This window comes from Dermacentor variabilis, chromosome 4 (assembly GCF_050947875.1).
Source record: "Dermacentor variabilis isolate Ectoservices chromosome 4, ASM5094787v1, whole genome shotgun sequence".
NCBI lineage: Eukaryota > Metazoa > Arthropoda > Arachnida > Ixodida > Ixodidae > Dermacentor > Dermacentor variabilis.
The window spans coordinates 138,747,769-138,764,219 of NC_134571.1; the positions used below are offsets into that span (position 1 = coordinate 138,747,769).

The window sequence follows — 16,451 nt, forward strand, 5'->3', positions numbered from 1 at the left end:
AGATGCTACGAGGTTTGCCCTGCAGCCTCTCGTAGTTTCTTCAGGTGGATATATGCCTATAACTTTCACTAGGTTGTATTTAAAACTAACGCCATATTTTTTTCAAAAGTCGGTGTTCTTACTGGGGCAGGTAGGTAAATTATCAAATACCCTTCCTATGTATCCTGAACTTGCATAATCTTTTTTGCCTTTTTGTGCTGCTCAAAAGTATGTTCAAGTCTGTAAAGAAAAGAAAAATGTGCCGGATTTTCTGTAATTCCTCTAAGGTTATGCAAATGAACATAAACCAGTTCAAGCCAGCTCTTTCCTAACTTCTGAAGTTGAACTGGGGCCAAAACGTTTTTGCTGAACTACAACAAAAAAAGTAATTCCAACACTTTAGTATGCAGACTGCAACAGACACAATCAAACAAGTACTGCACCACAAAACACACACAAAATAATACTTCACAAAGTCACGTAAGAGTATCCTTTTCAAATTCCAAAGCTCTGGCCAAGACAAGCAGGTGCATCTTGAATGATAATGAGCATATGACCTCAAAAGTACACGCACGGCAATAACTGCTAACAGTCAATAACAAATTTATTAAACACTCCCAAAAGTTCGAAAGCAACATCACAGTGCTGGTGAACACAGACGATGTGGTTGGTTCACTCATATGAAAGCCTTTTATCACAAGAGAAAGCAGACCATCACTAGGTTCATGAAGTGAATGCCTTATATCACAGGAGAAAGCAGACTTAATTTGTTCACTCGGTGAAAGAATCATATCACAGGAGAAAGCAGACTTCATAACTTGAAAATGAAAACAGGTCTTCACGATATTCATAATCCTATAAAATACTGATCAAATACCCCCACCCATAAAAATGGCCCCCTCCCATTATTTGAGAATTTGTAATTCTCAACCACTACCAAACAAATGACTAGAATAACTGAAGTGACTAGAATCCTTGCCCTTAAATCAAGCTTTTTATCCCCAACATTCTCCGAATTATCCCCAAACCTGGGAGAAGGGGAGTATACCGTCACAGCAACTTTTCTGCCTACTACTCAAGTGAACATGGAATGTATGGAGCAGCAAGTGCATGATCGTGAGCTCAAGCATCCTCTGCGCAGTGGGGTGCGCCAGCGACCACCCCAGTGCCGTTCTCCACCGGAGCAGCACCTGCACCACCCTCGTCGTGCACTTCCTCTGAGGCAGCACAAGCCCTGGCGGCAGCTCTCTCGGCAGCCAGCCGCTTGCGTTCCTTCCACTTCTCCTTTACCCACGGCTTTTTCATTTTACGCCGCCCGCGGCGAGCCTTGGCGGGTATCTTGGGAGGCTCTACCGGAAGCTCCACTATGTTGGAAACATCCATCGCGTCGATCAGTGCAGGCCAGAAGAAGTACGAAAGGAAGCGTGCCTGCAGCACCTCGTAGTTCCTTCGGGTGGCTCGCAGCCCCTCGCACCGACTGCATGACTGCTGCGAAGCTCCCCGACTGACTGATGACGAGGGGCCGTCTTCCAGAATGCTCCTGGAAGAGCACTCAGTGCAGCGGATGTCCTCAATGCTTTCGGCGTCGAAAGCTGCTGATAACTCAGCAAATGAGCTGCCATCCTTCAGAGTTGCAAAGGGATTGGCAAGGTCACCATTGGCAAAACGATCCAATAGTCGCCCAAAGGTAGCCACCGTCGTCTGAAACACAGAAAAGTGGACAAAGAATTTTCTAACCACTTCCTTACACGTGCAAAGTGGGGCTTACATACTGACACTGCCTGATGAACTCGGGCAGAAAGGAAGCTTCTCAGTGCTTGCCAGGCTAGACAAAACAGAATGAGTCTCACCAATTGGCCTTCTATAACAGAAGAGTGCCCAGTCAAACCTCGACATAACAAAGTATCCAATATAAGGAAGTAAACACGTCTCTTTTACCATTGTCAATGTGTAAAAAATATATTAATGCTCTGTGGGCGTACAGACTGCACCATAGGCTCAAGTAGAGAAATCTCATAGGCAACTTTAATGAAGTGGTGCAAAATATGATGTTGTACTGCCAACGACGGCGACGTCATCTGGCAAACAAAGAAAGCACGAATAGCGGTAATATGAGACATCGACTCAGGCAGAAAACAAATTAAATTTCTAGAGCAATTCTGGTGGATAGTATCTGGTCAGTAAGCACTTATAAAACAAATTGCAAGAAAGTTGGGACTTAAAAGCGTGCTTATGAGCGCCAGCATGTGTGGTGCAGATCGCACTGAGAGTGATGCATCAACACGGCTCGTGGCATCTGAAATTTGCGTGCGCTGCAGTGTGTGGTGCCGTAAATCAGATGGCACCCTTGCTGTGCAATTTGTTTCAACTGTGAAAAAAAATAGTGCAGGAAAGCCCCTGCTGAGTCTGCAGACTAGACATGTACATGATTATAAGGACTCTAAAGGAGAATAGTATTAAGTCGGGCTAGGTTGAAAGATCAGGCTTGCATAGTAATAAGAAGTTCATCACTTGCATAGAAAACAGGGCTTTTGTAAGCTAGAAAATGATGATAATAAAAAAAAATCTGAGTGGTGCCACCTGTTTTGAACTATGGTATCTCATGCGAGGTCAGCACCGTCTTATTTGCACAGAGTGGCAGAGAGGGACATCACATAAGAATTACATCAACTTAGTCCATTCTGGCGTGAGCAATTCAAACTGAGGAGCTGCTGCAGGACCTTCGGGGGCAATTTTTAACAATTAAAGTCATATACTGGGACAGAGAAAATGCTGGTAGACTTTTAGGTGAATATTCTATCAATCTAACTCAGCTTAGTATTTTTCTTTGGTGTGTGTATAAAAAATAAAGTCCATCGTAAGCAGTGCAGCAACAGCCTGACCAAAAGAGAAAAACAAAACACAGGCGCTGACACTGTGAGAGGTGAACATGTGAAATTTGGAAGACGTACACCATCAATGGAGCATCAGCGCACCATCTGTTTTATTATTTGACAAAGAATTCATATCTCGACAACTATATTTATTTAGGTTTTGCAAATCATGTCCCATACCATCTGCTTTCAACCACTGTCACCTTAACTATTGTTCTTGTCTTTATGGTTGTTAGCTGGTTACAGTGGTCTGTATTCCTTGTTAGTTTTTTTTTGTATTTTGCTTACAAATAGTATCCAATTCATCTGCCCAGAAATTTTACTTTGTTTCACCACTCTCACCTTGTTTTATTCTTTATTTCTTTTCTTTATTGACACGCAGATGCAAAGTTGCCTTTTTTATTACCTTTTCTGCCATGTGTGTGCATAGGTCCTTCCTAAGAAGGAATGAGTTGTCGACCAGCTGCTTGCTTTATCAGGGGAAAATATTCACGTTTCTATAGGATATACCCGGGTGTGGAGCCTGGTTGTCCCGACTGTAGTGAAACCTTTTGCTCTATGGCTCACATGCTCTGGCGATGTCCAGCGTTGCCTAACGACCTTCTCTCCAGCTAAGCCGAATAGAAGGAGGCCATCAGACGCGCAGTACTCTGAAAGCAAGCCCAGGCTATCCAGAGGGCCCAGGAAATGGTGAAGCGTCACGGTGTTCTGTCCTCTACGTGGGCACGGCCAGCGGTTACAATGGCCTCCCATTAGGGGGTCCTGACAGTAGCTCCGCAGGATCAAATAAAGTTTGCTGTCCGTCTGTCTGTCTATAGTGTAACCGATATCAAATCCTCATTGAAATTGCCCACATATGAAAAGCGAAGGCTTATTGTTCTACCCTCCCACTTCCATAAGCTTTATCACAGCGATTCGATGTTTTTAGAATCCCATATCAAACCAACCCATCTGATTTTTCCACGACGCACTTAAATTACTTAAACTTGCTTTATAATTCACCACTGTTTCTTGGATGTGCACACATGACACCAGACAAAGGACGGAAATGTACGATGGAGACAAGTGCTTGTCGCCATAGGGTTTTGAGGTTTATTTATTGATTTCTTTCTGTACATCAACAGAAATCGAAGCAAAAGCAAAAGGCTATACAGCCTGACAGAGGCTTTTGCTCCGAGATACAGTTCAGCAAGCAGGCATAAGCAGACATAAGATAATCATTGAACAATCTAAATTGTCTCTAGTTATAAAAAAAAAAAGAAAACAAATATCACAGAGTAAAGAAAACAAGCAGATCGACATACATATATTGCGACAAGCAGCAAAAAAAAAAAAAAAGGAAACAATGTGTGCTAAGAAATAAAACACAGTGTACATTGAGTAAGATAAAAAAGTCAATACACTTGGAGGTTGTAATCAACACTTAAACAGTAATTAAACATATTCAATGCAATTTTCAAGAAGAATTTGTTTAAACCTATTTTTGGAAATTTGTTTATTTAGGTCTAAAATGTTGCCAAGTTTATTAAGCAGACTGGGTATTTGACGCAGAATATGCTGCCGACCATAGGTAGTTCTAATTTTTGGTGTTCTTATACTTTGTGTACGGAGGCAATATTGAACATATCTAGAAGAACTGTACGTGAGGTATAGCTTATTATTTTGGATATGCAGAAAAAGCTTGCGATAATAGATTTGGTTAGCTTGCAATATGAAATGTTTTGTAAATAGCGGGCGCGTGCTGAGACCTTGCGGCTGACCATAATATCCCTCAAATATTCGTGGTACCTTTTTTTGTAATGTGAGTAATGTGGTATAATTCTGTGCTGTTGTTGCACCTCTCCGTCCTTTGTCTGCTGTCGCCCTGGGCACATCGTGGCTTACCAATTAGCCCAGTCTCACATATTGTTTCTTGGAACTTACCACTGAAACAAATTACCGAGAGGTAACTGTGCATGGTCACAATTCATACGTTGCTAAATTGAAGCGCCTGTTCAAAGCAGAGCGGTAAATTTTTGCCTTTGTCACACTTGTGCTGACTACTGTACTTTGTAGTGTATTGTACTTTATTCCATTTTATTTTTCACGCTCACATCACAATTAAAGATTTTTGTGCTGTTCTTATTCCTCATAATTAGGTTGTGAATGTAATCCCTCTGTATGGTTGCTCCCCCCTATAAAACAGTCGCAAGTGCCCATAGGGTATATAAATAAATAGCCAAAGACTGGTATTTTTTCTACTTTCAGTAGTCCTGTTGCTGCGCAGTATATATAGAATGTTGCTAAACTAGCTAGCCCAACTTTGCACTCTAGTAAAGAAGTAAATGTTTTTATTTCAAACTTTAAGAAATTCTTAGTGTAACATATGTTGGGTCTACTTGGTACAGGTATACCTAGAGTAATGCCAAGATATTTATGTAGGCTGATGTCACTTTGTTAAATGAGACATCCAAACTAAAAGAAGCAGAGCATTGGTAGCTTTTAGGGTGCAGTGCAACTTAATCATAAAATAACTGATCTCTATAAACTATACAGGAAACCACAAAACGATGCAAAAGCCTGTAATGTGATAGGCACGTTAATTTAAACACACAAGAAACATGTGGTAGTGTCCAAATCTCAAACCTTATAAATGATGAAACTTGCACAGGTGTGTCATTAGAACTCGGTTGCAGGCTGTGGCAACACCTGCCACACTGGCCTGGGTCGTCGCCAACTCTTAATATGTTGCGTAGTCGTTCACTGTTCCTTCAAACACAATGAGCAAAGTGCATGCAGCTCTAAGGCAGCACATAGATGCAACTGTAGTTTTACCGACTCAATATAATGAAGTTGGTGAAACTGGAAACTTCATTACAGTGAAATTTTGCTATATTGAAAGGCTACCTTTTATGCAAGAAAGTACAGTCGCCGATAAACTTTTCTTACACAGAAGGGGCTGCAAAGTTTTCCAAATTATTGGGCAAATAATTAGCAAGTATGAAAATAGAAAAGCAAATATGAAATAGCAAATATGAAATATAAAAAAAAAAAATTTGTTGAATTTGAGAGTTGGCGCCGAAAGATACGGTTTCGTGCCACATCAACGACATCTTCACATTGGCGGTACGAAGCAAAGCCAGTCACGCTATCCCGTCCACTCTGACCCCACAGCTGATAGTGTTGCCTGCAGTGGGACGACGCTATCGTGAAAAGCTCTGGGAGCAGGGATCCCATGCTTTATCTGCCTCTCACTTCGACGTGTCTCCGAAAATTGGGATTACGCAACCTGCAGTACTCGAAGCGCGGAAAGACAGCACACGATGCTATGCCATCTTGGCTTGCCCACATTTGCATTACCTCTAAGCAGGGCACGAGGGCTGTGTGCTGACAGCCACGCAATGCCGCACTAGAAAAGGAGAGACGCACCAACCTGCTCCCCTCTTGCCCCCTTGCGCATGCTTGGTTGCGTTATTGTGGGCTTGCTCCCTCTCCCCTTTACCCTTGCTCACACAAGCGCTATTTGAGAGGTGTATCCACAAGCAGCCACTTGTAATTCAACCATTTGACTATCTGCATCCGCATAAGTTTTTATAAATTTTTCGGCATTCCTTTATAGTAGCAGCGAAATTTTATATTGAAATCAAGTATAAACACACACTGTTATATTGAATTTCTAGGTAGGTCGTGCTCTAAAGACAAGAAGTTATAAGAAGTTAAATACAGTAAAACCTCGTTAAACCGTACCCGCTTAAAGTGTAGTTTCGTTTTAAAAGTAGTAAAGTCAAATCCCCGACTCAGCGGCCATTGAACATAATGTGTTTTGTATCCGCATAAACTGTATCAGCTTATTGCGTACGCATTGGTTAAAAAGTAGCATTTCCTCTTTTCGTCACACAAACACAGCGGTGCGTCGTCTCCATCGCGTGGCTCGGCAGAACAGCAAGCCTCAAATATTGGAACAACAGCCTCCAAGCGCCCTGTGCATTTGCGCGTGAAGCCACATCAACATCAACATCATTTCGGCGCCGTACTAGAGAGCGTTGTGGCGTTGTGGTGTCATGCATACGAGGACTCGCGTCATGCCAAAGCTCGGATAAAAGAGACGCCGGGTGCTCAGCATCGAAGAAAAATTGGACATCGTCCGTGCTGTCGAACGTGACACGAAGAAGTCGGCACTGGCACGTGACAGAGATCTGCTGTTGACTACAGTGTGTGGCATTTGGAATGCGAAGAAGTTGCGCAGCAGCGCTGCTGTGACCGCGAAAACATGTCGGCTACAAGGTTTGACTTTTCGCCATCGTTGCCTCTGTTGTTGCCGAAGTGTCGACTAGCGACAGTGATGAGGACGACACGGAAAGCGACAGCACGGGCGATTCAGGCCCGACAGTGGCAGAAGCTGCACGTTACGTCAGCCTCATGAATACAATCGTCGGGACGAGAACAGGGATGCGATTAACTATTCCAAACGAAAAGTATTCCGAACTCCGACACCAGGAAATGAAACAGGCACCCCGGGCTTCTGCAGCACTACCGCACGTGTGCACGGAGAATACGTAACACCAAAGAGGAATCTGCCATGCGAGTGTTTGCTGAGAAGAGGGGGCTGACTGAAAAGCTGGCACGCAGCTTCAGTAAGTTTGAGGCCACTGTTGTCGTGCTAAGCCGCCGCGGCATGAAACGAAAATAACACTTTTGTTGCGCGAAGTGAATAAATACTGCATGTTTTTTTCCCCTTTCATCGCACTCTCTCTGAGTTCCGTTTTCGACAGGTAAGTGAACGAGCTCATGCTATTTCAGTTAAACAGTACTACTGTTTAGTACGTACTTTTTCCGAGCTCCGGCCAACTACGGTTTAACGAGGTTTCACTGTACTTCATTATAGCAAGGATTTCGTTATACCGCATTTACTCAAATCTAACGCGCACTTTTTTTACAATAAAACGGGTCCAAAAATTGTGTGCGCATCAAAATTGAGTACGACCCTAAAGCTGCATTACCATATTGCCATCAGCATTTAAAAATGGCTGCATTGTACACGCTTCGAGCCTAGCAGCCATAGCTTCTTTCATGTGCTGTAGTGTGGGTGCTTAGGTTAGTCCACCGTTGTTCTACCCATTTTCTACGTTTGCTCTATCAGTATGGAAGTGCCGACTGCAAAGACATGTCGAGTTCATCATGATGCCACGATTATAAGAAAAGTGATCCCCTGTGCGGAGATGGACAAAAATTGGGCCGCATCACGGACGTTCGGAGTTCCTGAAACTTGCGTGTGGGATTGGCACGAACAGGAGAGGCGTTCAACTCCGGCAGCAGCTGCTGCGTGCGGTGTGGCCGCGCGGCCCTTATCTTGAAAGCGATCTGTGATGGAGACAGTCCAAGCATCTAGGTGCACTGTGCTGTGTTGTTGCTTAGGTTACGTTGAAGCGAGAGGCCGCACAAAGGTCAATTCATAGCGAATGTTTAAAAGTTTATATGGTTGACAAAACTACTATCCTTACTTTTCGTACAGCTGTCCACTAATTTGCATCGCAATCGATGCTTCGCCCTTGGGGCGAAACTGCGACCTTTTTTATTTATCGCAACTTCAGTGCATTGGGAGTAAATATTTGCTTTTGCAAATGAGAGACAGGTGTATTTCTGTATGAGAGGATGAGGTGCGCAATACTATAAAGGACTTTTTTCTTTAGGTCCCGGAAAACGGGTGTGCGTTACAATCGAGGGTGCGTTAAAATCGAGTAAATATGGTATTCAAGTTTGTTATATTGAGGGTTAACTGTATAGCGATATGTTATGGACCGCATATTGGACACAACCATCAAAATTTTGCTTTCAGGATGGTGCTTTCCATGCAGACTGAGCTTGACATTAGCGTTGCTAAGTTCTTCTTGACAAACAATACGGTGACGGGGGGAAAGTTTGAAAAATATAATTATGGGGTTTTATGTGCCAAAACCCCGCCCCGATCTGATTATGAGGCACGTCCTAGTGGGGGACTCGGAAATAATTTGTACCACCTGGCAGGAGTTCTTTAACATGCACCTAAACCTAACTACATGGGCGTTTTCGAATTTCGTCCCCACTGAAATGCGGCCGCCGTCGCTGGGATCCGATCCCGCAACCTTGTGCTCAGCAGCCAACAACATAGCCACTGAGCAACTATGGCGGGTAAGCAGATATAGGTTTGCCTATGCGAAATCATGGCTGCTGCCATACCGCGCAGCTGCCATACCACATGCCGATTGTTAAAAACACAGAGCACTGCGAGTTGACGACAAAATGGCATCAGTTGATTTCCATCTGTGTCACGCATTGCCCACGATCATGCTTTATACTCGCCTTGACAGAGAGAGAGAGAAAAAAAAAGCGAGAAGTGAAAAGCGAAGTGGTGTGGTGACGCTCGTCCTTTATAATCTCTCTAAGCAAGTGGAGAAGCAGCCCTGAAGCAGTGGACAGCCCAGTATCTAGAACATGGCACAGAGAAAGCGCAAAGCTTTTTCGCTTTAGATGAAGCTGCGCATTTTGCAAGGCTCTTGACGTGGTCTTAAGGCGAGCACTCCCGTAAAAAAGTATGAGCTGGTGCAGTTGATGACATTGACGATTCTGAAAACTTGGAGTGCTGCGAGCATGAACGCTGAAACAAGTAGCCGTGCCAATCAATGGAAAAGGCGATCTTCATGCGCCCGGGTGAAATTTCCCATGATAGTGAAACCAACACGGTGGAAGCCGTTGACATTATCGAGCTCTGGGAACACTTCACTAGTAGCAATGTAAGAGGTGCTGCTTCAATGGAGGAGTTTCAGAGTGCAGATAGTACTGCCTCATTCTGTGAAGAAATCTCTGAAGGGGCGATCAGCGAGAATGTGTTGTCGTGACAGAGGGAGGCGTTGTACGACAGTGGCAGTGACAGCAGCAGTGGCAGTTATGACAACGTTGACAGTCGCTCATCCTTGACCTCAACCATAATGTCCATGCAGAATGCACTGTCGTAGATCAGGTTGCTTGCTGACTTTGTGCACGCTAAAGGATTGCTACCAGTGTTCGTGCAGCAGCTGAATGCAATGCATACTGCAGTTGTGAATCTGAAACTGCCGTGCAAGCCAAGTGCAGATTTCTTACTATATTAGTGCACCTAACACTTGACACGCTGTTAAGAGGTATGAATAAATGTTTTATTTTTCACAGCATACTTTCTATAACGTTTGTTCTTTGGCGCAAGTGCAAATTTGGATTTGGAGCTACAGCGATACGTTTGGCAGCTTATTTCTACGGCAGTCCAGATATAATGATGATTGGTTATTAATGATAGAATTCCTCTTTATTTTTAATATTATTATAAGTGGCCTGCACTGTATATTGGTTTTACAAGTCGCACTGCTGGGTGGATGAGTCTGCATAATGCGATCGAAGGGTGTGGAAAATTTGGCCATAAGAAATCACTCAGTGAATGTGTTTGTCTGACTGAGTGTAAACGTGACCGACTGTACTTGTATTTTTTTTTAATTGGTTTTGCGCTAAACTATACGGAAATGAATTAACAGAAAACATTTGTGTCAACACAATAAAACACTAAAAATCGGGCATGTTGGCTCCACGTTCACTTTCATCCTTCACTGTATTTATTTGCTCAGTTACGAGACACAATGCCAACACTCACTGCAGGAACGGGCGCCTAAGAGGCAGCACGCTCTAAAAAATCTATGCCTAAAGCATATACCTCATTGGGTGGCAGCAGGGGCAGCACAAGGTTCCCTGCATTGCGCTGGTATCCATCTGGCACCCCGACCACCACCTTGGAGAAAAACTCCTCGAATGTGGGCAGGGTGCCCACTTCCTCGATGTCGGGATTTACAGGTGGCCTCGGCAAGCCATGCAGGTTGTGTAGCACTGCGAAAGAAGAAGTGCAGTAGTGCACAACTACTGTATATATTCGATTATAAGGCAGTCACTATCATAAGGCAAGGGTGCAGTTAAGAGACCCAAGAAAAATAAAAGATATGTGTATGCCGACTAGAATAAGCCAATGTAGAATAGACAACAGATTATTCAGACTTGGCGGGGATCACCAAAAATAATGTATTACTAACCCTGCCATAACACAAAATGGTGACGATGAAATAGGGCGAAGGGAACTTCAATATGCAAAGTACGAGTTATATGCAAATTTGGGCTTATAGTGTGGCTTCACAGCATTGCAGTGCATGCTCCTGTAAAGCCACTCTATAATGTTAAATTTGTACATAATACACCTTTACTGTACCTCGTAAATAAGGCAAATGAGGAGGGGGGGGGGTGACTTTTTGGCTGTAGATATCGGGGAAAGAACAAAAACTTGCCTTGTATTGGAATAAATATGGTGTCACTAATACAGTCAAACCTGACCATACCGAAACCATTTACATCAAATTATTCCTTATGTTGAAGAATTTATACCGCTGTTAAATAAAGCAAAATATATAAAGCAAGAAATATGGTTACATCAAACAAAAATAGCAACCATTATCGTATATTAATCCCCAAACAGTGCAACATAGCCCCAGACGTTGGCGCTTTTCCTTTGCAGCAGTGTTGCTTTATCGTGCTGTAGGTGGACACCTGATTGCAACGCTCGCTCACACAACCATCACCATTGTTCTGTTGTATTGTTCTCGCATGTGTTGTCTTTGTTTTTATGTGATGGCCAGTAGGAAGCAGCAGAATATGTCATTCACTGTGAAGTTGAGGATTATTAAGTCGAGCACTAAAAGAAACGAGCTATGACGCCGTCATAGCATCTGGGCTGACATTAAGAAGGAAACGATCCAAAAGTGCTTCTGTCCTGCCAGTTTCCATGGTCCTGGAGACCACTGTAGAAAGTGTTCCAACGAATGCAACGAAGCCGTCGCCAGTTTCCAAGAAGTGTGGTGCGTGCTCGCCCTGTGAACTTCTGCATGAACGTGGAAGGCTGTGGCCTCAGCTGGGCCGAGTCCTTGGACAATGCATAAAAATATATGCTCTTCCGGGTAATGAAGATATTTAAGCAGAAGACTTGGGACTACAGTGAAACCTCATTACTACAAAAACCACTTTAACAAACTTTTCAGATTAACAAACTTTTCAGAAATCCCCTGCTGACTTCTTATGGTTTCAATGTAAAAATATTTCACTACTACAAACTTCGGAATAGCGAACTTTTCAGAATAACAATCGTTATTCAGTTTTCGTGTCATGTTAACTATGCCTCAGTACTACGAACTAATATTTCGAAATTTGGGGATTTTAAGATTTCCCTGTATCCTTCACGGCAGCCGTAACAGTAAGCTAGCAGATGACAAGGCACAGAAAGCAAGAGGGCGCGGCGAACGGGTTCAGAAAACCCGAGACAGCCCTCAATAAAAACATGCGGGAGATAATTTTTTAATTTACTGCGGAGGCGACGATGCATTGAGTTTTGCAAATGCATGCTCCGCTCAGGCAAGAGTTGCCTAGCAACAGAGGCACGTCTATTCCTTCTTTCACCCTTCTTTCTGTGCACACCCTTTCTTTCGTGGTTCTTTCTGTGGCCTTACTAGCTAGACACACTTGCACTTTGCACTTGCCGGGTGGGGTTGTTTACACGTGCTTTGCTTTCAATAGTTCAGGTATCCGTCTTGAGTGAGACAGTTGCGGTGTCCACGGCAAGGAATGTGAGAGACAAACGAGCAACAAGAAACACTGCACTTTGGAGGCAACATGGAGCTTTCTTTTTTGCCATTAGCCTTCTCAGCATTAGCGTCTGATTTGTGCGCATTTCTCTTATATGGTGCTTCGGTGGTGGGTGGCGGCAGAATCTATGGAAAATAACAATAGCGCAGGCCAAGAGCCAACAACGACGTTTTCGTGGATACCTCAAATAGTGACACCTTACAAATTGATGGGTTGACGGGCAGAATGGTTAATTCTGGGACTTTCATTATAGACCTTTGACAATTACGAACAATTTTCAGCATGACTCGTTAATCAAGATTGGACTGTTTTTTGTGCCACAGTAAACCGAAAGAATATGTGCCACTCGGCGCACTTTTGATCACGATCAAGCCCAATCTGGATAGAATTTTTCATCACGATTGGCTCCTTTGTACAAACTGCGGGAGGGAGCCAATCGCACTTGAAAATTTCTATCCGTAACGGGCTCGATCACAATTGGTAGCGGCCATGTGACACCAGTATTAGCCTATTTTGTCAATGAAGTGCTGTTACAAATGGTAGCTCTTATGTTGTCCAATTTTTTTATAATGTTTATATTGAAATATGCCCTATATCTAGTAGGCATTCTTTCGGGAGTTCAACATAACCGGGTTCGACTGTACGCATAATTTAGTAATTACCAAACTATCAATGGTACAAAAATTGGCGGGGCACCCATCCCTTTAAAAAGACTGGTGACATTAATGCGCTTAGCAATCCATTTTGTTATGAATGTGTAATTGGTGATGATAGGTTTTACATGTTGTGATGATCATTAAGAAGAGCAGCATATACCCAGTGACTCCGTGACCCAAGTTGGCACTAAAGGGGTACATTATAAAGCAGCACACACCCAGTGACCCAACATGGCGTGAAACGTTTATCTATTTCATTGATTTATATTTAATACTGCAACTCTCAGTTGAGAGCATAGCAGGTGGGCATTACAAAGGGATAACTGCGTTTTAAAGAAAAAAAGAATCAACATTTTGAGAACATCTACACTGTAAAAACACACGTGCCCACACAGGAAAAACAAAGCACATCCGCCAGGGTAGGATAAAAGCAAATGAATATGCACTAAGCAGTTTTTCCCACAAAGAACATAAACATCGTAATAAAGTTTAGCAGTGTACAATCAAGTGCATTGTGCATACAAGAAGTTAATGTTAATTGAAGAGCATACACATACATCGGCACATACCTGGTGACCCGAGTTTGCATGAAACAGGTTCGTTGATGAGCAAGCAGCACATAACCTGTGTCATACACCTACTGACCAAGTTGTCATGAAAGAGGTTCATTTAGAGTGTCATGCACCCAGTGGCCCAAGTTAGCCCGACAGCTGATTTCGAACTTGGTTCCCAGAGCACAGCAGCCCAATGCTTTACCCATTAAACCGTGGACTACACAGTGATCCAGGTCAGGGGGAAACCGGTTAGCCACGGACGGACAGACAGACATGCAAACATATGGCAAACTGAGTGATGTTCCCAAAGAATGTTAATTGCATTAAAATCTATTGATAGTACTGTCAATAGCGTACTGTTCATATCAATGGTATGATCAAGTGCACTAATGATAGTGCAATATTGTTATCAATAGTGCTGTCAATACCACTCTATCATCGATAATACAGTATTGATAACGAAAAAAAATAATAATAATGTGACATACCACACAAACGCACTGCAACATAAACTTGGCAATGTTTCCCTCTCCCTAATTGCTTGAACTGAGCGTTACTGATAGTAGATTATCTTAAAATTTGTGGCAATAGAGTCGAACCCGCTACAGTATCATGCCTGATACAAATTTCGGTAGAAAATGTATTTCAAAAGTACCAATCCAAGTTAATTAGCTTACAATGTGCTAAATTTTTAAGGTAGCGAACTGCTTTTTGCACTGCTGCGGTTGATACGAACAATCAAACCGCCCCACAATCCTCGGTGGAGCCGGTGAGGAGGTCCTGGCTACTGTCTCTAGAGAAAATAGTTTCCAAGGTAGCGCTATTCATTGTTCTTTGCACCGTCCTCCTCACTCTTGCACTTACTTTATCTTTTGCCCTTCATTCGCATCTGTGATTGATGAATTGCTTGCAGGCGATGTTCTCAATGGCTAGCAGTGATATTTATTATTTTGCAGAAGGCTTAAAACTACTGCATATGTGCCAATGATTTGGACGGATTTCTGAGATTAACTAAATGAAGGCGTAGTCGCAGCCAATACATAAGGCAGTCCTCTGGAGTGTGCCACAGCAGCTGCATAAAAAGGCCCAAGTCGCTGCACTATTCTGTACCAGAAGCTCTGTGTAGCTCTGTAGAAGCAACAGGTGCCTTGGCCAATGAAGAACGCGAACACATCAAAATGCATCTGTTCGTGCTTTGTTGTTGAACGCAGGTGCTTGTTCACCTGTGTTCCCATGCCTCACATCCTTGGCTCTGCTAAACGCAGCTTATGATAAAGAGCAAGTTCACTCAACGCAGCTTTTCTTTGGATAGAAATGCAGCCCTTGTCAGAGCCCCAAAACAGCTGTATGACCAGGCTGCCGGTGCGAACGTGCAGCTGGATGCAGGCATCAGGGATACGTAACAGCAACAAATGTTTCGATGCTGTAGATACAGCATGTGTTTACATGAATGCTACAGTGGGGCTTTGTTTAATTTGCAGTACACTCTTTCTCAGCAGTTCCTTGCAGTTTACTTAGCCAACAACAGGAGCGAATGTCCCTTTGAATATGTTCACCTGCTCCGTGTCATCTGCTCGGCATCTAGTTGGCATTTGCTCAATACCGTCATCGCGTACCGTACAAGAGTGGAGTAGTAAAACAACAATGCAGTGGAACAATTAGTGTTCCACATCGTCAGCGATCACCAGCACTAATGCTGCGGCACCAACTGCTAAGTTGGAATTATACCCCTGACACACGGGCAAAACTAAAGCCCTTTCCAGTAAACCCCTTTTGCTACTCTGAAGGACCCTTTGCAGAAAGGAGTTGCGCCGATGACACACGGCACCGCACTGAACTTCTTTAGGTAGTTCTTCAGATGAACGCCGCAAGAAAAATAGCGCTGGCTGTTAAAGCCACAAGAGGGAAAACATTCTTAAAAAGCTGCGCATTTATTTACACTTAACTACTGTAGAACCTAAAAATATATTTTTTTCATTGTTGATGGCTAATAATGCTTATAGTCGTTTATTTTATTCGCGTTTTGCGTTGTTAGCAGCTTGGTCCAGCAACAATATGCAGCCGGTGTTTTGCTGTGCGTGCTGTTTATTCTCGTGATGCCCACGTTTCTGTCGTCCTTTTTCACGTCTATGTTGTCCCTTCCTTCGTGTGCGCAGGCGTAACGCGTTTTATTCAATATGTTATTCCGACGACTGTGGTTTCTTCGGGGTATTTCCTGCTGGCGCTGATTGTGCAGTCTCCATCTCGCGACGTGAACACACCACATTCGCGCAGCAAACAACGACGACACTGCAGGAATTCAACATGCCGGCACTAGCGACGTTATGCGAGCGTTTGAGAGTATAGCTAGAGGAAATATTCACTATTCGACAAATTGTATTACCGCTAACAATTAAAACATTTTCGCAAGGTAAAAAAAAGTACCTATGGGCACCGTAGTTGTGTGGCAGGTTTCCTTCTATTGACGAGTTGTGCACGCTGTGTGCGAGAGTAACTCCTTTTCCGCTCGAAAAGTAGTTGCACGATCTCCTTTCCCGAAAAGTAACTTTGCCGTAAAGGAGATACTCGCTTTGTCGTGTGTCACTGCACTTGAACGCCTTTCCGGTAGATGTCCCCTTACCTAAAGGACTTTAGAGTGCCCGTGTGTCAGGGGTATTAAACCGTTTTTACATCTTGGAATCTTCTGTGCAGGCCTAACAGCATCAAAACAAAAAGCTGATCTCAAT

The 16,451-nt window shown here is 43.4% G+C and overlaps 1 protein-coding gene across 4 annotated transcripts in view; it reads right to left on the minus strand.

Moving 5' to 3' along the window:
* Positions 1-562: 562 nt before the first annotated feature.
* The window catches only part of LOC142579843 (uncharacterized), a 69,494-nt gene continuing 53,605 nt past the window's right edge, over positions 563-16,451 (minus strand). For all 4 annotated transcript variants that reach the window (XM_075690445.1, XM_075690446.1, XM_075690443.1 and 1 more), the window contains 2 exons: positions 10,549-10,718; positions 563-1,680 (listed from right to left, as the gene is read on the minus strand). In XM_075690445.1, the coding sequence (XP_075546560.1) occupies positions 1,102-1,680; positions 10,549-10,718 (749 nt within the window). In that variant the 3' untranslated portion in view covers positions 563-1,101. The remainder of the gene's footprint in view (positions 1,681-10,548; positions 10,719-16,451) is intronic.